Here is a 26,532-nt window from a genome sequence, read left to right as displayed (position 1 = left end):
CTACTGTATAGTGCAACATTAATGCGATATCAGGGGTTTTCAATTCAATGTGTAGAATGTGAAGGATGTGTATGTGTGTGTTTATTTTCATAGTCATAATGTACCCTGAAGATGGTATTTAATTTCGTTGTACTAGATACAATGACAGTAAAGTAAACTAAAGTAGAGTAGAGTAAAGTAAAAGTAAAAGGTAAAAGGTAAAAGTAAAAGGTAAAAGGTAAAGGTAAAAGGTAAAAGTAAAAAGTAGAAAAAGTAAAAGTAAAAAGTAGAAAAAGTAAAAGTAAAAAGTAGAAAAAGTAAAAGTGAAAGCAGCAGCAGCTTCGGCAGAAGGACAAGCAGAGTGTATGGAAAGGCCGCTCGGAAGCCATCGTGAACAGGGCAGGACTGGACTTGTGCATGCAAGGCTGCTGCCTTGACCACTCAAAGAATTCCCCCGTAACTGACAAGTGTAATGGGAAAGAGCTGGTCATCTGTGATGGTTTTTGAGGGAGGGGGGGCAGTGAGGACATGGGTACCTGCACGGTATATGAGCTCAGACCCTCTTAAGCCCAGACCCCACAGGATATTGCGGAGTGTAAGAGGATTAGAGTCCTGTAGGAATCCCAGATCCAGATCCACCAACCAGATATCGTGGGCGTAGGCAAGGGTCAGATGTCAGTGGTGGGGACAGGTGTAGTGATGCTGATTGACAGCATGGTCAAGAAGGAAGAGGGTGAGAAGCTGGAGAAGTAACAGGGCCTGGAGGAGGAACTAGAGGGGACGCTGGAAGCACCAGGGGTAGCAGCGGCACTTGGGGCCAGGGCTCCTAAGTTAATGACCCCAACACTTAAAACAGAACGTTTCACCATGGAACAATATATGTACAATACTGATAATCCTCCCAGCCTTTTTGGCGAATGGAGTGATGGGTTTTGAGGAAGGCTGATCTAAAATCCTGGCCGTCACATCTGTAAGTAGATACTCCTGCTTTGTCTAAAAGAAAACAGTTCAAAATTTAGGTGCAAAATTCAGGCCTTTAATGACAACTGACCAAGGGAAATTACACCCCAGCGGAAATCACATTCACCCATAATGTTTATACAACACTTGATTAGGGAGAGCTTACATATTCGACCATTCTCTTCTGAAGGGGGCTGCGTCAGGTCAATGGTGACTCTTTGCACCCCCTTCCTCCCAAAATTAGTCAGCCCTGGCTGGCACTTTGATGAGCCACTGCCAGGAAGTCCAAGGATTGTTGCCTAGATTAGAAGTTAAAAATAAAAATAAAAATCCAGAAGGCAGAAGGCAGCAGGCAGACATCTTCCTACTGCTTCCCCAAAAAAATCACCTGGATATGTAATCTAAGAAGTTGAGGATGTCCTTTTTAAAAATGGGGTAAAATCAGGACATCCAGACGAGCCCAAGATGAAACAAGGGGGGACTTGTTGAGGGATGTTTACTGGGTTTGTGGGAAAACCGAGAGCCGGAACTTTGAAACTAATATTCTTGCATGAAATGAGACCGCCATCTTGGGAAAGAGGGAAGTCACAAGGAGAACGGGACGAGGGAGGATGAGGAGGGCAGAGTGTGTCATTGACACCATGACCATGAATCTGGCCAAATTCCAGGAGACAGTGGAGAAGGAGGGCAGGGGGCCGGTATGCTGTGGTCCACGGGCTCACAAAAAATGGGGCATGGCTTAGCCACTGAACAGCCACGATAACTTGTATTAAAAAAAAAAAGAGTACGGGAATGAGATTAACTATAGTAATTGGCTCAATTACACAGCAAATAAATTCCCCACCTCTCCAGTTTTTTTTTTTAAAAAAAACTAGGTAGTCAAGAAAGGGAAATATACAGGAAGTCCTTGACTTACAGCAGTTCATTTAGTGACCAAAGTTACAATGGCACTGAAAAAATGTGACTTCTGAAAGTTACAACGGCGCTGAAAAAAATTGAGTTTTTCACGCTTATGACCAAAATGCAGACACGTGGCCTCTGACTCATATTTATGACGGTTGCAGAGTCCTGGGGTCACGTGATCTCCTCTTGTGACCATCTGGACCAGCAAAGTCCATGGGGAAGCCAGATTCACTTAACAACCGGGTTACTAATGTAACAACTACAGCGATTCACTTACCAACTGTGGCAAGAAAGATTGTAAAATGGGGCAAAATTCACTTCACAAGCCATCTCACCTAACAACAGAAATGTTGGGCTCCGTCGTGGCCGGAGGCCGAGGACTTCCTGCAAGCTGCCTGGAACCAGGCAAAGTCCCTCCTGTATTCAAAAAAAAAAAAAAGAAAGCCCTGGATTTTGGGATTTACATTCATCCTGGAGAAAAAGCCAAGACTTTCTCTTGAAACGGGAACAAGACAGTAATGGAGGAGGAATCGCTGTTTTGCTTAACTCTCGGATCGCGCTGGAATGCTTGCAGGGCAGGGAGGTTTGATGCCACCCAGCTGCATAAAACATCTGTTTCGTATCAACTCAGGCCCGTGATGCTTTAGCAAACAGATCAACATTTACACTCACAAGTCCAACAATACGTGGATGTGGGGGATGGATGGAGGATCGACAGACTGGCCGAGTTGGAGCTGTTCAATCACGGCACAATGGCCACCCCAAGCTCACCCCAACTTCTCGGAAGGCGCCCCCTCTCCCTTGTAAACCACCACGTTCTTCTCGGTTTCGTGCACTTTGACCTTATAAAGGGCTCCGGTAGGAAGGCACTTCTGGAGGCTGTCCCAGATGAACACAGCAACGTTTTCAGTAGTACTGGAGAGACAGGGAAAAACTCTTGAGAATTAATTGCGTTGTCTTGTTAGTGATATATATTTTTTTTTTATCACCTGCACCGTGGCTGCACCAGAGGGGAAAACCTCCTTCTGGAGCTATGGTGTTTCCTTCCTCAGATTCCTGCACAGTTGAGTGTGCTGAGGTGGCTGGAATTCTAAATCCTAGCTTCAAAACACCTTCCAAGATCCTTAGGTTGGGAATGGCTGAACCGGCAGAACGAAGCACACACATCAGTTTTGATTTCCCCCGACAGTGCAGAACATTGATTTTGGAAAAACAAAAACAAAAACAAGTTTCTAGACCTCCTTGCCACTGGCAGGGGAAATCCCCTTATCTAGCAGGGAGTCTTTCTGGGGGTAGGGGTGGTGGGGATGAGAGCAATCCTAGTTTACAAGCTTCCCCCCAACACACACACTCCTGATGTTACTTTAAATGTCCCTGAATAATTTAGGCAATTCAGGGTCCTGTAAGAGAAGAAAAAAAAACAACAACTCAAAATCACTCTGTATCCCAAGTTCAAGATCAGAAAACAGGCCTGGGAATAGAGAATTTACCTACCTGACAACCCCTGCAAAGTAGGGGACGTCTTTATCCAGATTCTTGTGATCCAGAGGTTCCGTTATTGCTTGCTACAAGGCAGAGATGGGAGGCATTTAGCTCCTTGAAAGACACTCACTGCAAAGTTAATCAGACTCGTTGGGCGACCTGCCTCGCGCAGCAGATAAATATTTGACGGCACGAGTCAAGAGCTCCTCCGGCATTTTTGCAGGGAAGTGAAATCAACCTGTAGCCTTTTCTTGAGTGTTTCCTACTTGGGTAAAAAAATTCCCCCTCTACATCCACCAGTGAGATCTTAAGAGGCAAGAAAACAATCTATCTTGCCGCTTTCATTGGGAGGGTTATGATCTCCCCTTCTTGTCCTCTATCCACACGTAGGAAGAAGCTAAAGTTGTCAAGCCGCACTCCGGACTTCCTGGTGTGCCTCAATTCCTACAGTGGATTCCCCAACTGCTTGGCCAAGACCCATTAAATTCACACGCAGGGCTCATCTCTGCTGGCAACCCCTGGGATGAAAAGAGCTCCCTTACCTCCATGTAGGCTTTGAGGTCTGTCAGGTTGATCACCATCCCTGTAAGAGGATTGATCTAGAAAAGAAAATGCAAAAGGAAAGATTCAAGAGTGTGTGTAATAGCTATGATTGGTAATTATTTGTTATTTCTGATAACCCTTTTGCTGTTTAATAGAGAAAAGATAAGGATCTAGAGATGAGTTTATAGGAAGTGGAGTGAGATATGGAATGAAGAGATTTTTGGCCATATTTGAAAAGCTAGTGTTAAGCTGTTACTATTAATTAAACTTGCTGGGGAGTGAAAGAGGCAGATTTATCTATTTGTTTCTTTTTCTGCACTTTAATATAAAAAAATTAAAACGTTATTTCTTTATTCTGTAAATGTATGCATTTCACTTGTATAATCCTTAATAAACTTATTGGGGGAAAAATAGAAAGAAAATACAAATGTTTAAAATCTGAACAAAATCACTTACCTCTCCTTGCACAGTCACTTCCACTAGAAGAAATGAAAAGGAGCAAGAAGGAAATATCAGATTGCGATGTTGATTTCACATTAAGATAATCAGCAAAGGAGATAAATACATTAATACACCAGATGGATAACTTCCGCCAGGAATTTAACAAAGCTTCCTGTTTTCCATTACACGGGTAGTTCTCGACTTACGACCACAAGTGATAGCAAAATTTCTGTTGCCTCATTTTACGCCTTTTCTTGCCAGAGATGTTGTGAATCATCGCAACTGTTAAGTTAGTGGCACAGTTATAAAATAAATCCGGCTTCCCTATTGACTTTGCTTATCAGAAAATCACAAAAAGTGATCACATGATCGTCATATTCATCATCATAAATACGATTAAAAGGATACAAATGACCAACTATCTGCAAGGAGTATAAATCCTTCCCTTCCCCACCACCCACTCAGAGCTGAAGAAGCTTCTGGGATGAGAAGCGAAACGTCTTCAAAAGAAAAACCAGAAAGTCCAGTTGCCTCCTGAAAAAAGCACCTTTGGGACAACCGTGACCTGGAGGACTGAGCATCTCCACAGACAATTAACTAGCCAACATAACAAAATTGTTCAGGTAACCCTTCTAGCAATTAATTGGCAATGGTTGCAATTTGCCATATGCCATTCATTACTGATGGTGTTTTGACAGCAATGGATAAAAGCTAGTGGGCTTCAGCGGGTGTGCAAAATGAATAATTGCACATTCATGCACACATGAAGTCTGTCCCAGGGATGCAGTTTTCATAGGGTGAGTGAGCTTTCCTCCCAAAGGTTCATCACTCTGTGGATGATGGGGCATCAGGTTCCCCCCCCCCCACACACACACACCCTGTTTCTCTTGGTTTTAGAGACGGAGGCGCTCCCTTCTCACCTTTATAGTTGTGGCCATGGCCATTGGGGTTGTTACATTTCCCAAAAAGTTTCCGGTTTTCTTCATCGCTCAGGAATGGGCTGCAGAGAAGGCGGAAGGAAGAATTGTAGTCTGAAATGGTATAGGGTTTTCTGCCTAAGCAGGGGGTTGGACTAGAAGATCTCCAAGGTCCCTTCCAACTCTTACTCTATTCTATTCTATTCTATTCTATTCTATTCTATTCTTATTCTATTCTCTATTCTACTCAACTATTCTATTCTACTCTACTCTATTCTATTCTCTCCTATTCTCTCCTTTCTATTCTATTCTATTCTATTCTACTTCTATTCTATTCTATTCTACTCTATTCTCTCCTACTCTATTCTATTCTATTATCTCCTATTCTCTTCTATTCTATCTTCCAACTCTGTTATTCTACTCTATTCTATTCTATTCCATTCTCTATTCTCTATTCTACTCAACTATTCTATTTGACTCAACTATTCTATTCTATTATCTCCTATTCTATTCTATTCTCTCCTATTCTATCTTCCAACTCTGTTATTCTATTCTATTCTATTCTATTCTATTCTATTCTATTCTATTCTATTCTATTCTATTCTATTCTATTCTATTCTATTCTATTCATAACCAGGGGTCTCCAACCTTGGCAACTTTACGACTGGTGGACTTCAACTCCCTCAGCCAACACATGCTGGCTGACGAATTCTGGGAGTTGAAGTCCACCAGTCATGAAGCTGCCAAGGTTGGAGACCCCGGGGTCTTAACAATGGTAGCCACGCCTGGTACAATGGTCTGGATCACCTTGGAAGGGTGGACACTCCACAGCACTGTCCCTGGCTGGGCTTCACCCACTGGACCGGCTGAGCTTCATCAGCGGGGACCCCCAACCCAGAGACCCCACAGAGGGGCCCAAAGCAAGCCAGAGGGGCGGAAGAGGGAGCTGGGCTGGCTTTCCAGAGGGTCCCAAGGCAGGACCGGATCCCTGCACGAGGAAGCATAAGCCCAGGGAGATCCCAAGGCAGATAAGGAGGGATTTCCTGACCTGGAGCTGGAGGTGCGGGGGGGCACACCCTGCCTGTTTGAAGACTGCTGATGGAGGAGAGGGAGGGGTTCGAGCCCAGGTGGCCCAGCCCTTGACCTGGAATGCTCAGAGGGACCCTGCCCTGGCGGGGAGGACAGACTAGATGACCTCCAAGGTCCCTTCCCACTTTCGGATTGCATAAAGAAACCTGGGCGGGGGCAGCACCGGGCCCTTCCTGCCTGCTCTTCTGCAAGCATGGGGGCTTGTGGGTGGGGCAGAGGGTCGGGGTGCCTAGTGGGCAGGGCTGCTCCTCCCTTTACGGGGTTCAAGGGCTGCGCTGAGCCGCCTGGGGGAGGGGAGAAGGGAGGGAGGGAGGGGGGTTCCCAATTCTTTAAAAAAAACAGGCATAAGAACAGCCACCCCAAGTTTTTGGAGGTGGGGGGAAAGATACCATGGCCGCTGTGCCATCTGCGCCCACCCACCAACACACACACACACACACACACACACACACACACACGGGAACGCCCTTCCCGGCCGGCCGGAGGTCCCTGGCGCTCTGCACGCGCTCAGGAGCCCTTTCTTCCTCCTCTCTCGCTCCACCCCCGCCCACCCCCAAACAACGCCCCCGCTCACCTGTGCAGCCGGTGGGAGGCGCTGAAGGCCGCGCAGCGCGAGACCCGGGCCCGTGGCGCCATGGCAACGGGCCCTCGCTCTCTCGCTCTCTCTCTTTTTCGGGCGCCACCGCGCGTGCGCGAGGAGGGAGGGCGGAGGGGGTGGGAGAGAGAGAGAGAGAGAGACGCTCCGAAGCCTCGGCCCCGCCCCTCTGCCTGGGCCTGGGAAAGGAGGCGGGGCCGAGCACGTGGCAGGGGATGCCCGGGGCTTTGGCACGAGCCCGGGAGAAGCCGGTGCGAAAGGCGGCCCTCCCTGCAGCTGGCATGGCTGCTCCTCCCTCCCTTGTGGGCGGGGGGGGGGCGGGTTTGCAGCGAGCTTTCGGCCCACCCGCAGGACCTCTCCAGCCCTGGGCAGAGGCCAGGTTGCCAAAGGGGCAAGAGAGAGCTAGCTTGAGTGACCAGGTGTCCGGCCAAGGCGGACAAGCCCTCTTTTTTTATTATTATTTTTGTATGTGGCATTCAAAGTCCAATATTGTCGGGGCTTTTCAGTCCTGCATCTGAGCTTCCCTGCAAAGCCCCAGCCAAGTTAACAAGCAGTGCCTGAAACTGACAAGAGCGCAATCAGTTTACAGAGCGAAGAAGGGCTTTGGACCCCTCCCCTACTTTCCCTGGCACCTTCCTCCCCTCTTTGCTCCCTTCCTCTGCCATTAGTGTAAATGCAAACACTGGGTAAGATAAGATGCCTCCTTTGTTTTTGTTGTTTTAATATTGTTAATGGGTTTTTAATCGTTTTTAATAGGGCTTTTTGTGCGCTGTGTTAACTTTCGATTGGGAGCCGCCCGGAGTTCAGAATTCCAGGATCCGATTGTGGGAGTTGAAGACAACACATCTTCCACTTGCCAAGAAGGAGAACTATTACTAGTCTGTTCAATAGATCTTCCCATCAGGAAGTCTACTCAGCTTATGACTGAATTCCTGGCCTGTGCCAGGACATTCTTGGCACCAGAGATTTTCCACACAGAAGGGTGTTCGTTTCCAAACCCTCATTGGGTGGACGCAGTGGGCTGGGGAAGGAACAGAATTGTAGGGGAAAGTGCATTTAAGTAAGTCTTGTTCTGAGGTGTCAAACTTAATCAGAACATCTTTGGAACTTCCAGATGTCCTCATTGTTCTGCAATGATTCATTTATATTCTTCAATGCTTTCAAGGCCATTTCTGATCAGAGAGTTTGATGCTGTTGGGAAGCCTCAGTGATCCTCACTTGGGCTTCCCATGTGCTGGTTGGCAACTGCTTCCCAATCTTCAATGTCTCACCTTGATCTCTTAGTAGTTTCTGGATGCGATGAGAAAGTGGCCGGGACCGTCTGTTGCAGCGGTCTCCAATCTTGGCAACTTCAAGACTTGTGGACTTCAACTCCCAGAATCCCTCAGCCAGCAAAGCTGGCTGAGGAATTCTGGGAGTTGAAGTCCACAAGTCTTGAAGTTGCCAAGGTTGGAGACCCCTGGCTCTATTGCTTATCCTGAGCCCAGCCCTGGTTAAGAGAATAAGCAGCTGTTTTGGTCCATCTCAAAAGCTTGAGCGTGGAAGGGAGAAGGTGAAATCGAGGCGCTTACTTGTGACACCTCCTGGGGTGGGGGAAGGAATTGGGATTGTTGGTTGGAATTGGGTTCGAGTTCTTTGTAAGAAGCCTCGCCTATCTGTGGTGGGCAGAGCCAGGGAAGCCTTGATAAGCGAAAGACCTCTGCATGCTCTCTGCCCCTTAGATGGTCAGCCCAAGAGTGGGGATTGAGAAAGGGGTGGATTCTCCCAATTATGAAGAACGGCCACTCTCGCAGAGAAATGGGCTCAAAGAACTTCTCAAAGGTGGGACCTCAAGGGTGAGTCAGCTACAGCTTGTATTGAGCCAAGGGTTAATGGACTGAGATGCCCCCTGTACAAAGAGGAAAAAAAATATCTGATATGATTGCCAAGATTTCTCAACAGTGTCTGAAGGGCTCTGCGCCAGTTCAAACCTGATAGTTGGGCTACAAGGGCCAAGAATGACACGTGGAGTTATTCAAGAGTTGAGTTCCTTTATTATTCTTCCCTTATAAACAGGCTCTTGCCAGACTAAAGTAGCTATCTGCGTAACTGCAGATAAATTCTGGAAATCGCTAGGAAGGAGCTGTTTTAACCCTCCACCAAACTTTCCAAGCCCCGCTACCTCTTTGCCATCTGGGATGCAGTCTCTCCCTCCTGGGAATCCAGACTACATCCCATCGTAAATTAAACCAATTAATAGAAAAATTAAGAATTTATTCTGTTCTATGTTTAGCAAAGCCTCTTTTAAATTTTTTTTTAAAAAAGCTTGTATATATGGGCAGTATGTGAGTAATAAGCACAATAAGTAATAAGGCAGGACAAGAAACAGCGGATGGAAACTACTCAAGGAGAGAAGCAACCTGGAATTAAGGAGAAACTTCCTGACAGGGAAAACAATTATCCGGTGGAACAACTTGCCTCCAGAAATTGTGGGTTCTTCATCACTGGAGGTTTTTACAAAGAGACTGGACAGCCACTTGTATGAAATTATATAGGGTCTCCTTCTTGAGCAGGGGTTGGACTGGATAGATGACCTCCAAGGTCCCTTCCAGCTCTATTCTGATTAATTTATTATCACTTCCTACTGATCAATAGGCATCACATCATGAAGTCTTGCTTTGCATTCGAAAACTTGACTTAGGTGAGAAAAACGGCTATTTCTCTGTCCATCAAAGCAGAGCCCAATTGGGTAGCCTAGGAAATTAAGGCACATCTAGAAGAAGAAATTTGTCCACAGCATTTTGGATATCACGGGGCACGTCCCCGAATCTCTGCTGTCTCAGCAGGGGGCATTTTTGTTGGGGACAAAGCCACCATGGAAGCCGTAGGGGATCTGGACAGGGATTTTAGTGCGGCCCAGTTCGGTGAAATTCTGTGCATCCAGAACAAGAAGGAAGCTGCCTTCGTTCTGAAAGAAAGAGGGATATATTAGTGGTGCCTCCCCGTGCAAAGCATCTGTTTCCTCTGCTCTTTTGGGGGTCTAGAGAAGAAAAGTAAATCATGTTCGCTTTTACATGCTCCAAAAAATCCCAGCATTTGGAAACCCCAGATGTCCTGCAGCGTTCACAAGAAAAATCCATTTTCAGCCATCGAAAAGGACTATTCAAAGAGTAGACCTTGACCTCTGCCACGAGGCCTAAGTTACCTGCTTGGGGGTGAGCACCACCGAGAGGATCACTCCCTTGTCTTCTGTCCCTGAAGAATCCGGTTCCGGCACAAATATCGGCTCAGAAGGATACATCCCTTTCTCGCGCCAAATCTGGTGGACAAAGCGAAGGGCACAGAAGGGTATTTTTCTCAGGAGCTTTCGAGGTGGAATTCCATCCCCACCACACCAGTAACAACAACCAGAAGAGCATCGCTGGGCCCTTCTCACCTTCATCTCCTTGGTTTCTGTATCAACCTTGATCAAGCAGTCTCCAATGACATGACCGAAGCCGCAGCCATAGAAATAACGATATTTTTTCCCAGAGTAATGTGCATAATTGATCTGAGGGAATTCCAGCCCTCCGGCTTCTTTGAGGTCCTCGTTGTGCAGACTTTCAGGTGTGCACCAGATCTAGAAAAGTCAGTGTGGAATCAATCACGTTGTAGAATCCTTATCCATCTACTACTTGAACTTGCAAAGTTTCTCCAGGAGCCTTTCCTGGCACCCAATACTTTCTGTTTTGGGGCCCTGCCACTCGAAGCGTACAGGTAGTCCTCAAATTACAACCAGGATTAGGACCAGAATTTCCATCGCTAAGGTGGTTATTAAGTAAGCCATGCCCAATATTATGGCCTTTTTTACCCCGGTTCTTAAGCAAATCACTGCAGTTCTTAAGTGAATCACATGGTTGTTAAGTAAGCCTCCCCATACGGACAGAGTTTGTTGGAAACTGGCTGGGAAGGTCACAAATGACAATCACGTGACCGGAGATGCGGCAATCTCCATAAAGCATCCAAATTTTGATCATGTGACTGAGGATTGCTGCGATGGTCATAATTGCAAGGATTGGTCATAAGTCACTTTTTTCAGCATCGTCGTGACTTTGAACAGTCGATAAAGGAACGGTTGTAAGTCAAGGACTACCCCTAGATGGTCTCATCCTCTGGAGGCAACACGCTATTTTTTCTGAAAAGGCTTTCCTTTTTAGTTGAATTGCAGAATTACTGCCGTGGTCCTTCAGGCCTTCAGTTCCATCTCCACCTCCTTGGGAGTAACGGCATCTTGCAAAGAGGGGAGTGTTTTTTCTCTCTCTCTCTGTTAGAAAATGCCACCTCTTCCCTGCAGCTCTGCGTATCCCTTGCACCGCTGGCACAAAACCTGAGCGATGGCAAGGCCGTTGATCCAACCCCTGCTCAGTTCTGCAACCTAATCACACCCGGTGGCTGACTTACCTTTGCATGAAGGTAGTTAACCCACCACCACCTCTCCGAACAACCTTAAAATCTCGGTTTGAAGAGCAATTGATAAGGTGGGGAGGCGAGTCTCTTGGAAGCAAGCAAGTTTACCATGAGCAGGGAGAGAGGGATCGACTTCCAAACTTCGGGTGTACGTTCTTAACTTTCTTGTATGAAATGAGCTCTACCTCGCCGCAAGGCTCTTGAGCGTCCCAGATCAAGAGCCTTCTTTGGATGAGTTTAAGCTTCAACCCACGATACCTTCGATCCAAGTTCTCCACAGCTTCATTCAGTTAGTCTTTGGGGGAAAATGGTCCCATTTATGGAACTCCCACTATTTTTCCCAAGTCTAGCCGCCAAGTCTGTTGCAGGAGGGTGAGATTTCCAAAGGATAACAAGAAAAAATGGAATGCTTTCATTCTTTCTAAATTACGCACACAGAGACACAGACACAAATTGCCTACCTTCCCATCCGCCTCCTTCACGGCTTCTGCCAATGTGTAGGACAAAGGGTTAAGGTTCTGCCCCACAGACGCCTTGGAGCTCACCGTGATGGGGAGAACAAAGCGTCGTGGAAATGGCTTTGGGAACAGGTTATAGGTCTGCCAAGACAACGAAAAAAGCCATTGCACAGAGAAACAGATCCACGTTCTGTGATCACGCCACAGAGATGAAGAGCAGGACAGCCAAGCGGGGAAGAGAACTTCTCCGCCTCCCTGTGTTCCTTCCCCTCAGAATCCCACCCGTGTCGAGGACTGGAGCACCCCTGGGAGATACCAAGCTGGCCTGCAAGATGAAGCTCCCTCTCAGTGCCCACAAGGTGGAGGGGAGGGCAGAGCAGCGGTACCTGGTCAAGGGCTTCTCCAGCCTTGTGGAGGTTCTGCAGTCGGAAGATGTCAAAAACGTTCCCATCATCGAAACAGCAGAGATCCAGGACAATGCACCCCTGGTCCTCAAAGGCGTTGATTTGATGGAAGTAGCAGAAGGCCTTGCTATGGTACTGCACAGGTAAGGTCTGCGACAAGAGGGGAAGGCGTGGGGGTGAATTCCTGCTCTTCGGGGACACCCAAACAATCGGCCCTGGGCACAACTTCTTTAAAATCTTTCCTTATGTACCAGGCTGATTCTTGAAAGGATTTTAACAGAGGGCAAAGCAAAAAAGTTTAGAAGTCATCTTTCCTAATCTGACATTCTCCAAAGATCTCAGGAGCTCAACTCCCCCACCATTCTCAGCCACTCTGGCCAATAGCATAGAGGCATTCTGGGAGCTGCCACCCCCAAAATAATCTGGGGAAAACTTTGGTTTGCTCGTTGATACCTTCTACCACCCAGGATGAGAAGAGCAACAGTCTCGTCTGCCCGGCCCTGCAGACTCCAGAGAAGGCATATCAGGAAGTTACCGGGTCCAACCAAACAGGCGACCTACCTGCCCCGTGTGCTTGTTCACGACGTAAAAGCGAGTGTTTAGCTGAGGCTCCCAAGTCAGTGCATCCAGAAAGCATTTCCCAGAAAAACGGGCTGTCATGACTTCCCATAACTTTATTTGGACGGGCTGCTCAATAAAAATCACGTAGTTTTCACTCATTCCTAGAAACAGAAGAAGAGTTGGGCCACTTCTTTTCGTGAAGAGCTGATTCCGATTCTTCCATCTAATTACGTGGACTTTTCCAACAACAACCTTGCTTTATCTTTCTACCTGCCAGCTCCATCCTTTGTTGCCAAAACAATTTCAGATTATTCACCATAACGGCCAGTAATTTCAAATTATTCAATTTAACACTCGGTGAAGGTAATGCCTTAGGGTGCTGCTACACCACCTCCTTAGAAATTGCTGTGCTTTTTTTTAATCATCATTTTTTTTCAAAAAAAGGAATTGCCAGACTTCATTTACACAATCCCCCTTCTAGCTTCCAATGGAAGGCCAGCAATTGGGGTACAGCCAGGAGCCAACAATTTTTTGTTCTGCTTCATAGTTTCACTGACATTGTTTTTAAAGCATCTTTCAGGGCATGATTTCAATTTCAATTTGTTATGGCCACCAGCTAGCAAAAGATGTTACATTGTTTTTATATGAACTGCTCTGGTAAATCATTCATGGCTTGGAGCAATGAATTTCATTAATTTAATATTTCCTATTACGTTTCCTGTTCTACTTGATTTTATTCAGGTTGCGTGACAGATCACATCAGTGGCATTCCAAATTATTGGCCCACTTTTCACCATTTCACTTTTGCAACTCCAGCTGCCTCTTTCTGGCATTTCTAGTAAAGATGGTGATGGCCAAAAGGAGGATGGTCCTCTCACCAAAACTGTGATAATAGGCTGGCTTCATTCTGTTCTCTGGCTGAATGGTGCACAACACCTCTGCGCCCTGCAGGCTGGAGTCACTCGGCTGAGACGTCTGGGGAGGAACACGGATGATGTTATAGTTGGAGCCTGTAAGAGAGAAAGCCTGGCTCTTGGGAACTGCAATAATTGAATTTGGAATTGGGGTATGGGCAGCACCCATCCAAGATTTGGAAGGGGAGACCACTGAGATCATGCACTGTCAGAGAAATCCACAGCCACTTCACCTTCAGTGTAAAATTCAGACATATGAGCCATCAGATGTCGCTTCAGGTTTTCCAGGTCCTCTGATCCCGTTAAAAGGGCTGTAGCATCTGACTCAAAGCCTATGCGTCTACTCATTGGAAAAATACTTGTATCATCTTTGATGTTAAGTAACTGTCAGTTTGGCATGAAAAGCCAAGAAGGGCCTGGTTTGGTTAGAAAGGAGGCATACTCACCAATGAAGTCAAAACCATATCCTGAGATTAGTATCTAATTCCAGACATTAAAATGCTGGTCAGATATTTCTGTTTGTCTTACCATGTTTCCCGTAAGAGTTGCCCATGTTGTAGACTGTTCCATCTGGATCATAGTGGGGGTGAGCTGTGGCTCCATTCACCGCAACGTATTTTCTCCAGTTCACCTGCAAGGATAAAGACGGCAGGCAGGTCTTCTTACCTGAGTTGGACACCTTCCAGATAGAACTGAAGCTCTCAGAATTCCCACACCAGCTGAGAGGTCATTGCATCTGGACAGAACCAGAGTAGGGGAAGCTGATCCCAACAAATCATTGTGGAACATGGTCCTCTTTCTGAGTCTAAAAACTGTTTTGCAGGATGGCCGTGACTAGTAGGATGAGGGCAACTACTCTTTCCCAATTAGGTTTCCCAGCAACTGTTCCACAAGGGCGTATCTACTCATGAACCTGGAGACAACATTTGTAGAAGATCCAGATTAAATCCTCAGTATCTCCACAGCTCCTGAAAAACTGCCTGTCAATCCAGATTTAGGTAGTAAGCTAACTCAATGCCAGGTAGCCTGCTCCATTGCTTTACCTTCTCCTTTGATTCAAGTGTGTCTAGATCCACTTTGTGCATTTGACTGGTCTCTGTGCTGACAAAATAGTCACCTTTGATGACCACAAAATTCACAACGCAGTTGTCTGTATTTTCTGCAATACAAAATTCACCTCACTGGATTGTCATAAATTCAACACAGAAAACATTTCCATTGTCACTAAGTTGCCAGGATCAAAAGACTGAAAGTGTAGAAGGAGGAGTGGCAGAACTGGGCGCGGAGTCACTAGAACTTCTACGTAGTCACAAATGGACTTAGTCTGTTCTGCTGTGCCTTTTCTTAAAGCCAATTTCTGTGAAATTGCCAAGGACAGAGTTGGAAAACCAACTTTGTCCAGAAGTTTTCCCCCTCCCCCCTTTTCTTACAAAAAAAAAAAAAAAACTGATCCAAAAATGATACTTACTTGACAAGTCAAACTTTGACATGAAGCGCTCAAAAATGTTCTTGCAAGGATCTGGTATGGCCAAGGTGCCAAATTCAGTGATCATGATGCGGTTGTTCTTGCTATTGGTCAGGTAACAATCACTCCGGAGAAACCTGCTGCTGTATTTCACCACCCCACCCTCAATTTCAAACTTATGCAGGAGTGCCATGCCATCAAACCAGTGGTTGTACCTTCATTTGGAGAAGACAAATCCGGCTTAGAGGAAGACAAAGCCATGTGCAAAGCTTACCCCTACCTGTTCCAAGCATCCACTTAGCTGACAAAAAGTGCCCCTTTCAGTATACAGGTGCACACAAAGTGTACCTCAGGTTTTAAAGACTAATTCTTGCAAAGCTGTTACTTTCGAATTGTTAAAAGGGTTATTTCTAAAGAAGGCAACCCTCCCCTCAAAAAAGTTTATTACTAAATCAGCTTTCTCCATGTCCTTCGTTGTCATTATATCTCCCTTAAATCAAGAAAATGTGTACTCAAGGATTCTTTCTACCTAAGACACAACTGATGGGTCAAATTACTGAAGTACATGACTGGAGAAAGTTGATCAAGACTGCAGACCAGAATAAAATTATCTATTGGCTTTTTAATCCTTAGCAGAGCAGACAGCAGCATCCATAGCAATTGAAATAAGCGTACTTATCTGGTCCGAACTCAAACTTTCCTGGCCCGTTCCTCAATAGCTTTCCTTTCAACCATTTGGGAATCTGCCCTTGGAGTTCTACTTGGATCGCTTGAGATGTTTCTTGTACGGTGGAGAATAATGGCGAGATGTATTCTAAGCCCTGCTTGTGGCTATGAGTAACTGGTGCTTTCTGTTTGGACACCAAACTCTTTATCCCTGCAAAGACAAACCAAGCAAAGGGGTTAACATCCAAAAATACACATGCATGCTCTGGAAGTGGTGCATTAAGTTCCATCATCTCCCCAGGAGCGCTTCTATCCACAGCTCTATTTGCACCTGGGTTCAAAAAAGGGTTTGTGGCAATTCTCCTTTTTTATGGGGTGTTGACCAGAGAGGAAAAAGAGATGTCCAAGGCTGGTCTCTGCCTTTCAGAATGAGTGTCACCAATTCAATCAGAATTCATTTATTATGTCTAGCAGGGTTAAGAGAACTAGGAGGGAATTGAAAGGTTCAAAAAGAAAAAGGGGGGCAAAAGAGAGAAGAAATTAACGATGACTTCTGAAAAGCTAATTTGATCTGATCCTGCTTACCAGCTCTTTCCTTCATTCCTACGAAGTCAGATCTGAATTGAATTTGAATTGACATGTCCAGATATTGCTTTAATATCTGAAATTCTTGGGAGTGGAATTCTGTCTCTGCCCCCTCTTGCCCCATAAAGTGCTAATGTCATAAAAACAGAGTATTTTTTTCAGACTTTAGTTTAGAAGAAAATGCAACCATTTTTAGAAATCTTTGGTTTGGAGAACCAAAAAAAACAAGGAGTTCAAATGATAAAGCTGACAAAGGCTGACAATTAAATTAAAAATCAAACCACATTGTTTAATCCTGCTTTTTGGATCACTACCATGATGAAATATCCCTTCTCCAATAATAATAATAATAATAATAATAATAATAATAATAATAATAATAATAATAATAATAATAATAATAATAATAATAATAATAATAATAAATAATAATAAAAATAATAAAAATAATAATAAAAAATAATAATAAAAAATAATAATAATATAAAAATAATAATAAAAATAATAAAAATGATGATGATGAAATATTATTATTATGACAGTATACACAGCAAATGAGATAACCATGCTGGGTTTCGTATCACAAATCACTAGTAAAACACTTCCCAAGTGTTTATCACAGTCCTAAACACTTGGGAAGTGTTCAAATAGTGATTTGTGATACGAAACCCAGCACAGTTATCTCGTTTGCTGTGTCTCTGTCATAATAATAATATTTTCAACAATAGTTAAAAAGAAAAAGGGTTGGTTCATTGACATTGCAATACCTGGTGATGCACAGATTGTAGACACGTAGCAAGCAAAAAATCACAAAGTATCGGGACTTACAAATTGAAGTTGAGCAACTTTGGAAAAAATAATCGTGTGTTATCCCAATTGTGATTGGAGCCCTTAGAGCAACACCTAAAGGGCTACCTCGCTATTTGGAAATTCTGAATTTATCAGACTTGAATTCCATGATTCTACAAAAAAAACCACCCTACTTGGAACAGCTTATATCCTCCGGCGCTACCTGAACAGTTCCTGGATTCTTGGTTCGGACTCAACCAGCCCCAAAGGCTATGAATCTCACTAAAGATTAACTTCGTACTTGGAACAATTCCCTCTGTACAAAGACTAACGTTCTTGCATACCCAACTAGCTGTGGAAAGAACATTCCTGGTTTACACCCTCCTTTCCTGGCTGATCCTGAAAAAAATCATTCCAAGGCTGTCAGATCAATTGGGAAATGAAAAAAAATAAAATGTCATGCCCGTCAGAGTCTGAATTGGAGGAGGAAGACAAACATCTGACAGGGAGTGGGAGTGTGGCTCCGTTGGCTGTGGAAGAAACTGGGGAAGGGCAAAGTCTGGCTGGGCAGAGCAGGAGAGAGGGAGAATGAGAGGGAGTTCAGAGGAAGACCCAGGCCCACCCCCTCTTCATCCTAGGGCACGCAGGGATGAACGGAGAGTAACGTGGGTTGCGTGGCTTACGGGGGAGGACAGGGCCCTGATTCCCTTCATTAGCTGCAGCTGGGAACAGTATATAAAAGAGGAAGCTGAGTGCAGCAAGATGTTTTGGGAACAGACATGACACGTGACTTATCTGTGAGTTTTGCCGTGCTTTCAAGTCTGAAATTCCTGCTCCTGCCCTGCCAAACTAATTACCTCAGTTTGGCTTGACTGGATTTATAGTTACAGTTTGTGCTGACCATGTTTCGGACTTAATTCTCTGCAGTCAAAGGCTGTTCCTGGGAGAGTTCTTCTCCAGCCAGAAGGTAACCAGCACAGTGGGGGCAAAGCTGGAGGTAATAAAGCGACTCTTATTGCTTATCTGACTGTGTTACCTTTGTGCCACGCCCCGGGTCATTATATAAAATAAAAACCCAGGCCAAAGGGAAAGCATGTTGATAATTTGCATATTATTCCGAGAAGATTGCATGAATCCTCACAATTCAAACTCAATCAGCCTTTAGCTTGTAAGCATCAGGATTTGCCTCCTAACCGGTCCCAACCCCAATAAGATCTCTGTGGATCTTACATGGCTCAGAGCTTTTTTTAAAAAAACTGCCATTAGCAGGAGATGGGAAGGAAACATTCTTACCTGGGATATATTGCAGCAAAGACGCAAGAGCGAGGATTGCCTTCTGAAGCAGGAAGCCGGTGAAGGAAGCGAGGAGGAAAAGCATTTTCACAATGCTGCGCTGGGAGAAAATAGCAAGCCGCAAATAGAGACGCAGGGCACTGATGGAGTATCTGTTGGCTTAGCACAGCGTTTCACAATAAAAGCCTGCCTCCCCCTTTCAGGACTGAACAAGGCTAGGAGACAAGGCGGCATTAAACTGGCAGAAACAGGAGGGCACAAACCTCTCATATCAAGTTTGAACAAATCGTTTTTCGGGGGGGGGGGGGAAGAAACAGAATTATAGCAGATCTAAATTGCAAAACCTCACATGATTAAGACATCTGCTTGCTTCATAGTGCATCACGTGCTATTGAATTAATCTATCATATTCAATTAACTATCCAGGCTGGGTACGTCCAGGGCACTAAAGCGCAGTTGACTAGTTGGCATTTTGATGTCACTTTTGAACAAAACTGCAGGGAAACCAGTTCAGTTGGTGGGTGAGAGTTCCCGAAGAACTCAGCCAGCTACCTGATGAGTATTTTGGTCTACTGTCCTAAACCAGGGAACTTCTGTCTCCCCCCCCCCACTCCCCCAGGGAAATCAAAGCCCTTCTGAGTCGTTTGCTTCTGAAGTGCCAATGCATTCCTCCACGCAAGCAGAGCATGTAAAAGCAGCTTCCTTCTGAAGTGCCAATGCATTCCTCCAGGCAAGCAGAGCATGTAAAAGCAGAGCATGTAAAAGCAGAGCATGGAGGAGAAAAATGTTTGAGTTTGCAAGTTGCAGTCTCCTTTTGCCCAGGGCTCTTGCTAGCAATTTAGAACAGATCAAGATCAACAGGAACTAACTTCTTGCCCACAATTCTTCATTTTTTTTTATTCTTCCTAAACTTTCCCTCAGCCTACACTGTTCTTCTCCATGTTTATTACAGCCAAACCTCACAACAGAGACATTAATCAACTAAGGGCAAAAGTTTTTCTGCTAGATTTATACTTTTCTTCTGAAGTTCAAAGCAGCATACATTTTACCAAATTAAAAGCATCATATGCTAAGGATTCTATCCTTCAGCAGCTTTCTTGTCTGCAGTAGCTGCTAAATATTGGTAATTACATCTGATTCAGCCATAGTCTTCTTTACGCGCAGGCTCTAGAGCCATAGATCAATGGCACACATCAATAATATCTCCATGATTTTGTATTATTCCTATCTTGCAGGTCCAAAGAAACAATGCTTCAATTATTCTGGCACAATTCTAAAAGTAGCCTAACCCCTTCCAAATTAATCATTTTCCTACAAGCAAAAGTATGAGCAAAGTGTGATGAGGACCAAGCAAATATTAAGCAATGCTTTGGAAGATGTGTTTATATTGGGAGACCAACCTTCTGTTTGTTTTGATCCACGTCTGGGTGCACAAGATGAGAGGCTTGGATCATTGCTCAAAAGAAGCTGAGGGGGCTTCTCGCCTGATGTTGCTAGCATGGATACAGCCACCTCTCAGCCACTACTGTGATTAGTGACCATTCACAAAGAGGACAGTTATTAAAATACTCCTTTTCTTACCAATGCGCCAGACATGACAACAAAAGTATTCAATGTGAAACCGATTTTAAACCTGGTCTTGAAACTGACCAGACAAAATTGAAGGCTGTTTTTGATCTATTAGGGATGCTTTACTTTAACAAGAAGATGGGAAAGATTTGAAGATAAGGAATTATTATTCTGATCAGATATTGCAGGTTTAAGTTTAAATAATGTTCAACCCTAACCCACTAACCAATGAAAACAGTTTATGGAAAGAAAAGTAGCAGTTAGATGTTCAAAAGCAATGAAAAACAAAAGAACCACGTTGGAGGTGGAAAACATAATGAACAGTTTAATCATAAAACCTATACATATGTATAAAGTAATTATCCCATAAAATTAACATAAAATCATGATTTATTTTGGGACAAAATCTATAATGCACAAGCAAAATAAGAACATTATTACTATTTTCTTCCTTTCTCTTTTATTTTCATTTCAAGTAATCAACATTATAAAATAGAATTCTTTTTCCAAAGGGAAAAAGAACAAAATAATAAAATATAAGGAAAGAAAAACATCACTTTCTAAAACTATTTAGTGAAAACAAGTTTTTAGTCTTATATCAAAGTATAACATATACAACCCAGCCAAAATTAAAGGTTTATATGCCAAGATTTCACTGTGACTCAACCACATAACATTTTCCTAGGAAAATCAAATGTAGTTTGGATAGCTGTCAAAATAACTCAAGTTCATAGTATTGCCTTCCTTACTGAAATGATATGCTTTAGATAAAGCTCACCAGATTTTTCTCCATTCTGTCATTCAAAGAAAGGTTAATAAGCCTTTCCATAGAAAAGCAGTCCTACATAACTGTTTTAAACCAGCATCTTAATTATAATTGAATTAGAACTACTGAGGCTCCTAAGTTATACAGATTTGAAATTATGAACTATTCTCTGAATCAATAAAAAAGGAAGTACAAATGTCATGGAAGTTAAAAGGCTCCCCCTCTCCCATAGTACAGAACAAGTAAGCGCATCCTTAAATCATTTGCCAGATGCACCCTCTTCATTTTGTAGAGGGCCTGCAATTGCTGCAAAACTGTGCCTCAGATTCTCCCTTTTCAACTTCAGGTGATGTTCTACAGAACAAGCTTCTTTCAGGATTCCTTCAAGCTCCTCTACATACGAAGCATCCATTGCTGCTCTCTCACTTTAGTCATAAAAAGGAAGAAAAGAAACACCTATAGTTTAAACTGCTACATGCAAAACTAAAATTTGTATCGATGTTTTCAGTTGTTGTCAAGCAGTTTAAAATCGTGAAGGTAAGCTATTAAATACATATTGTGGGAGAGTATTTCCTCACATAAATATAAAACTTTAGTTAGAAGATATTGAACTTGCGGTATATATAGTGGTGTCCTGCTTATATAAAGTGCTTACTTGTTGTATCAGTATGTGGGGAGTTTGCTGTTTTGCTTTGAACACTTTGGGTAAAATTCATTTTTGTGACAGTCCACTTAAACAATGGAGCTTTTTCTTTTTTCTGCTCATATCTGAAGCTCCCTACACCTCCTAAAACAGCTCCAGGGTCTTCCAAATAGCCAGGGCAGACATGAAAGATACACTGAGAGTTATTACAAGATAGTATTCCCCTATGCACACTGCTGACAAAAACAAAGCAGCAAAACAACTTAACCGAATTTTACCAACGCAATGTACATAGTTAAGAGTACACTGGTTCAGAAAACAGACACTAAATAACTTTGGATCTTGCTATATATTTTAAATCTGTTTTTCTAGCTGAAAGCATTTTGTTACAATGGGCGAACAGTTGGTTTATTTTTGCTTCTTAGTAAATAAAAAGGACTAAAACACAATTTCGGAAATATCAGTTACATCAACAGCTGAATACGTGTTCAAGAAAGTTTAAACTGTCAAAAGTAAAATAATTTACTTGCCTCAAAATTTGTGCATACTTTGATAATAGAGCATTGATTTCTTTGCCTGTATCTGTTAATATAAATATTTAATTAAAATTTGGGTGTAAATGTAAGCAAAAAGAATGGCTACTATTCTTTTCAAAATAATACCCTTTAAAATGGTTTCCAAAGTATCGGTTTTATGAAATTTCTGGGAGCTTTCAGGAATGGGATCATTTTTTTCAAAAAAACCCAATTGTGCAGTTCCTGAAGTTTCATTCTATAAAGAGAAAAAGAGTTGACAGTTTAAAAAAAAATAACATCCATGGATTTCCCCAGCCATGCCATACTTTTCACTTAAATAAACAGAACACAAGCAGAAAGGAAATTACTGCAATTTAAACAATGATAATGCTACCTAGTTGAAACTCACCTTTGCTTCCTTTTTACGCTTATTTTTGTGTTCATCTGACTTTACAACGGTAGCCATTGTTACCTGATTACAAAGTACAAGGTCATTATTTGTGGGTAAAGAAATCTGTGGAATTCAGCACAAACAACCCCGAGTGTTAAGAACATCCTAAGATTGCCAGGCTCTCCTGACGCAATAAAAAATAAACCACACACACATGAACACCTGTCTGAAAAGAGGACACAATATCTTGCACCTAAAGACAGCCTGTGAAAATTCGATTTTGCCACCACTTTATGCAACCTAAGTGGGAAATCCTAGCTTTGTGGTCAGGAATCGGTGTTCCTCTGATAATGCAACGTTAATGGCATTGTGATAGTTGTCAAATTCCACCCAAAGGGTTTAATTCTCAGCAGGTTTAGGGTCACACCATCGCTCCACTTTGCAGATTGACCATCCTCTAGCAAAGGGAAGCTGGGCAGAAATGCAGGGCTTCCATCCAGACCCACCCTAGTGCCAGGAATGGTGGTTTGCAGAAGCAACCACAAGGCAAGATTTGTGGGAAACGGGCAGCCCAGTGCAGGGCAGAGGGTGAAGCTCTAGATAGATGCATGGCATAGAAATGTAATTTAATAAAATAAAGGCAGAGCAACCCCACCTGCCCTAGCAGGGCTGTCTTTAGGAGGCTGTTTCCCAGAATGCCCTCCGAATGACTATTTCCTCTTTTATGCCTTTTTAATAAATATGCGTTTGATTCCTAGCTGTTGGCTGCCCAGAGTCCTACGGGAGTCAAAAATCCTTTAAATTAAAAATTCAAATGAACTATAGTATAGCATTGTAATAAAATATATGTAAGGTCTGTACATATATGTAATTCCAAAGCCATCCCTGGCAAAAGGGGGGGGGAGCCGGGGGGGGGGCTCGTTTGACCCTCACCAACCCAAAATAAGCCCTGGCGTTATAAATGCCTCGGCTGTGGATGATGGGACTCCGCAGCCCGCCCGCCCCCCAACCTTTCGCGGGTTTTCTTGTCCCCAAATCGCCCCTCGGGGGTCCGAGTAGCCCCTGCTGAGCCCAGTCCGGGTCCAGCTGGGCTGGGGGTGTGTGTGGGACTTTAGATCCGCGGGAATCCCCTGAGGGGGACGAATTCGGCCGTGTGAAACCAACAGTACACGTGTCCGGGGAAAAGAGTCGGCGGGAACGCGCCTCACACGATCGAGGCCGAGCCCTCCGACGCCCTGAGGCCCTTGGGGCGACGCTAGTGCGCATGCGCCATCCCGCCCCGCCGGGCGACGGTTAAGCGGCGTCTCGCGCTGGGAGGAGGAGGAGGAGGAGTGTATGGAGGGGGGTGGATTTTGGCGGGAAATGTCACGAGTCGCTCCGGGAGGACGCTGGGTAGGAGATGCCCAGCAGGGCGTCTTTCTAAAGCGGGCTTTCTCAACGTTGTGATTTCTTTTCTTTTTAAGATTTGTGGATTTCAAATCTCAGAACTGCAACTCCCACCAAATTATGTTCAAATCCATCCCCTAAAATAGTGTTTCCCAAGTCATGGGATGGACTTCAACTCCCAGGATTTCACAGCATGGCATAGCTGGCTGAAGAATTCTGGGAACTGAAGTCCACAGAAACTGGACTCTGTAATACTCAAAACATGGCTTTTGTAATACTATTGCACTGGCTAGTTAACGTGGGGTTTCTTGTATTTTAAATTTGCTTTTTCAATTGTATAGCTGATTATAAAAAATGCATACATAGGACTGCAGGTTTTGTCCCCCAAAACTGGGCTCTTGCTTGGTGTCGAAGCCGATAAAGTCACCGGTCACAAAAGTGTGGTACAAAATTATGCTTTTATTTTGGTACCAAGATATAAAGGCCCTGGCTCAAAAGCTAACCAGGGGCCCTGATGAGAATCTTATAGCAATTTTTATAATCAAGGGGTGGTCGCGTTCGGCCCTTTGCCCTTCCCGTAATAGTGCATGCATAACAGTTAATATTGATTGGTTATTTGGATCTCAGCCCCCTATATAGCTAAATATCCCCAGGTCACGGGTCTCTTGCAAAGCGTCCTAGTTTCCTGTGTCAGCTATGTGGTTTGTGGGGCAACTATTCTTGCCCCTAATATCCTGGCTAGTGGTTTAAGGTGCTGATTTCTGCCTCGCTAAGAATGTGCGGTTCCAACTCCTTTCCTATTGCAGAGCAACTCAAGGTAGCTCCCCCCTCGGCGACCCCCCTCCTTCTGCAGAGAAATGTAAAAACAGTTTTAAATCTCTGTGTGAGACAGCACCCCCCCCCCCACTCCCCCTCCTTCTGTAGAGAGGGACAGGAAGGAGCCAGGCTGCTTAAGGCACAGAAATGAAGACAAGAGAAAATGCTTTCTCAGAATTCATATTCCTCACTCTCAGGCCCATTCCATCCATACCTGGGTCCTATCTCCACATATGACCCTTCCTCTGATCCCCAGGGCCTCCTCTGTACATACATTCCAGCATCTGATCCTTCAGGAGCAACCTGGAATTAAGGAGAAATTTCCTAACAGGGATGACAGTTAACAAGTGGAACAAAAGTTGCCTCCAGAAGTTGTCTGTGCTTCATCACTGGAAGTTTTTAAGAAGAGATTGGACAGTCACTTAGATGAAATGGTATAGGTCAGTGGTCAGGGAACAGGGGTAAATTACCCCAAATGGGGTAAAAGTGAAAATCTGGGGGTAATGAGGAGGTTGCGCTGGCCAATGGCGGAACTATCGGCATAGCAGCAGTTATTAAAACACCCTTGAGGCAAATTTATCCCCTCCACCCCACCCTTGTTTCCTGGGTCGGAAATGACTCCAGGCTAGATTCTGCAAGAGCCGCGCCGCCCGTTTTTTAGGGGAAGGCGAGCTTCTGGCATAGGGCAGAGCATTTTGGGAAAAGGGACGCTTTCCCCCGCGCTGCGATGACCGCACGCTTTTCGTGCGCAGTTTGTGTCACCGTGGCTCCCAAATATCATCCTCCCTTCCCGCTTCCTCGCCCCCAGGCCCTGCCTGCCTGCCAACTAGCCAGCCAGCCCGGCTCCCTCCCCGAAGCCTCTCATCACTGCCAGGCACACAGGAAGCGAAGAGGCACCTGCAACTGCCGCCTTGGCCCTGAGAAAATTCCCAGAAGCCCTCGGGGAGCCTGGTGACATTTCATTCCCTGGAGCGAGCTATCCCGCCTTCTTCCCAGCCGCGGGGGGGGGGGGGGGCACCTCCTCCCGCCTCGACCTCCAAATTATGTGTCAGCAGCCTGAGGTGGCTGGGGAGGGGGAGAGGCCGGGAGGGGTAACGCCTGCGTTTATAAATTTTTGGGGGTTTAAGAGGTAAAAAAGTTCCCTGACCCCTGGTATAGGTTCTCCTGCTTGAGCAGGGCGGGGGGGGTGGACTAGAAGACCTCTAGGTCCTAAAGAAATAAGTGAAGATTGTTACAGAGATAACAGATGTAAGAGACAAGGACTGATAAAGGAAATGTGATTATTGTTATATTGGTAAGAAAAGTACTAACTATAATTGTTAGCACAAGATATATGTACCCAGTCAACACACCGTTTAAATGAAAGATGGATTTATTGTAAATAAAAAATAAAAAACTTTTGGAGAAAGGAAAAAAATGGCCCTATCTGCCAATTGCACAGTGGCAGATAGGGCAGTGCTCCAGAGGGTTAACGTCATTGCCCAGAGGATCATGGGTTGCCCTCTCCCCTCTTTGGAAGAGCTTTATAGCTCCCGCTGCCTTAAGAAAGTTCAAAACATTCTCAAAGATCCATCTCATCCTGGCCTCACCCTTTTTTTTTTTTTTGAACTATTACCATCTGACATACCCTACAGGATAATAAAAACAAGGACAAATAGGCTGAAAAACAGGTTCTATCCCAGGGCAGGAACTCTATTGAATTCTACTGTGGGGCAATATTAATGCAATATCAGGGGTTTTCAATTCAATTGTATAGAATGCAAAGGATGTGTGTTTGTGTTTTAATTTTATAGTTATAGTGTACACTGAAGATGGCATTTAATTTCATTGCACAAGATGCAATGACAATAAAGCAAACTAACTTCCAGCTCATTCATTCTATTTCTAATTTCCCCAAACTTAACTTTCAAGGAAAAAGCCTCTCTTTCTGGAACCAGGGCTGGGAGGAGAGCATTCAACACATTCCAGATAAGAGTT

General features: G+C 44.4%; 2 protein-coding genes across 4 annotated transcripts; both read right to left on the bottom strand.

Moving 5' to 3' along the window:
* Positions 1-993: 993 nt before the first annotated feature.
* PTS (6-pyruvoyltetrahydropterin synthase) lies at positions 994-6,995 on the bottom strand. 2 transcript variants are annotated; one of them, XM_087939228.1, is made up of 8 exons: positions 6,889-6,995; positions 5,229-5,308; positions 4,324-4,346; positions 3,867-3,923; positions 3,337-3,407; positions 2,614-2,757; positions 2,178-2,259; positions 994-1,238 (listed from the first exon to the last, which is right to left on the bottom strand). In XM_087939228.1, exons 1-7 carry the CDS (start codon positions 6,948-6,950, stop codon positions 2,178-2,180), a joined length of 519 nt encoding a protein of 172 aa, XP_087795354.1. In that variant the 5' UTR covers positions 6,951-6,995; the 3' UTR covers positions 994-1,238. The 2 variants fall into 2 exon arrangements, with proteins under 2 accessions (XP_087795354.1, XP_026564995.2); XM_026709210.2 differs by lacking the exon at positions 994-1,238 and having other exon boundaries at positions 1,807-2,259.
* Positions 6,996-8,919: 1,924 nt separating this feature from the next.
* BCO2 (beta-carotene oxygenase 2) lies at positions 8,920-19,165 on the bottom strand. Of its 2 annotated transcripts, none has more exons than XM_087939225.1 (12): positions 18,470-19,165; positions 15,812-16,013; positions 15,140-15,351; positions 14,715-14,830; positions 14,200-14,302; positions 13,636-13,767; positions 12,758-12,918; positions 12,179-12,346; positions 11,796-11,933; positions 10,325-10,507; positions 10,094-10,207; positions 8,920-9,856 (listed from the first exon to the last, which is right to left on the bottom strand). In XM_087939225.1, the coding sequence occupies exons 1-12, from the start codon at positions 18,552-18,554 to the stop codon at positions 9,728-9,730; spliced, it is 1,743 nt and encodes a 580-aa protein (XP_087795351.1). In that variant the 5' UTR covers positions 18,555-19,165; the 3' UTR covers positions 8,920-9,727. The 2 variants fall into 2 exon arrangements, with proteins under 2 accessions (XP_087795351.1, XP_087795352.1); XM_087939226.1 differs by lacking the exon at positions 18,470-19,165 and adding an exon at positions 17,216-17,710.
* Positions 19,166-26,532: the final 7,367 nt, after the last annotated feature.

The sequence above is a fragment of the Pseudonaja textilis genome, chromosome 9, assembly GCF_049901715.1.
Source record: "Pseudonaja textilis isolate UNSWEBS1 chromosome 9, rPseTex1.2, whole genome shotgun sequence".
NCBI lineage: Eukaryota > Metazoa > Chordata > Lepidosauria > Squamata > Elapidae > Pseudonaja > Pseudonaja textilis.
This window is presented reverse-complemented; position numbering and strand designations above follow the sequence as displayed.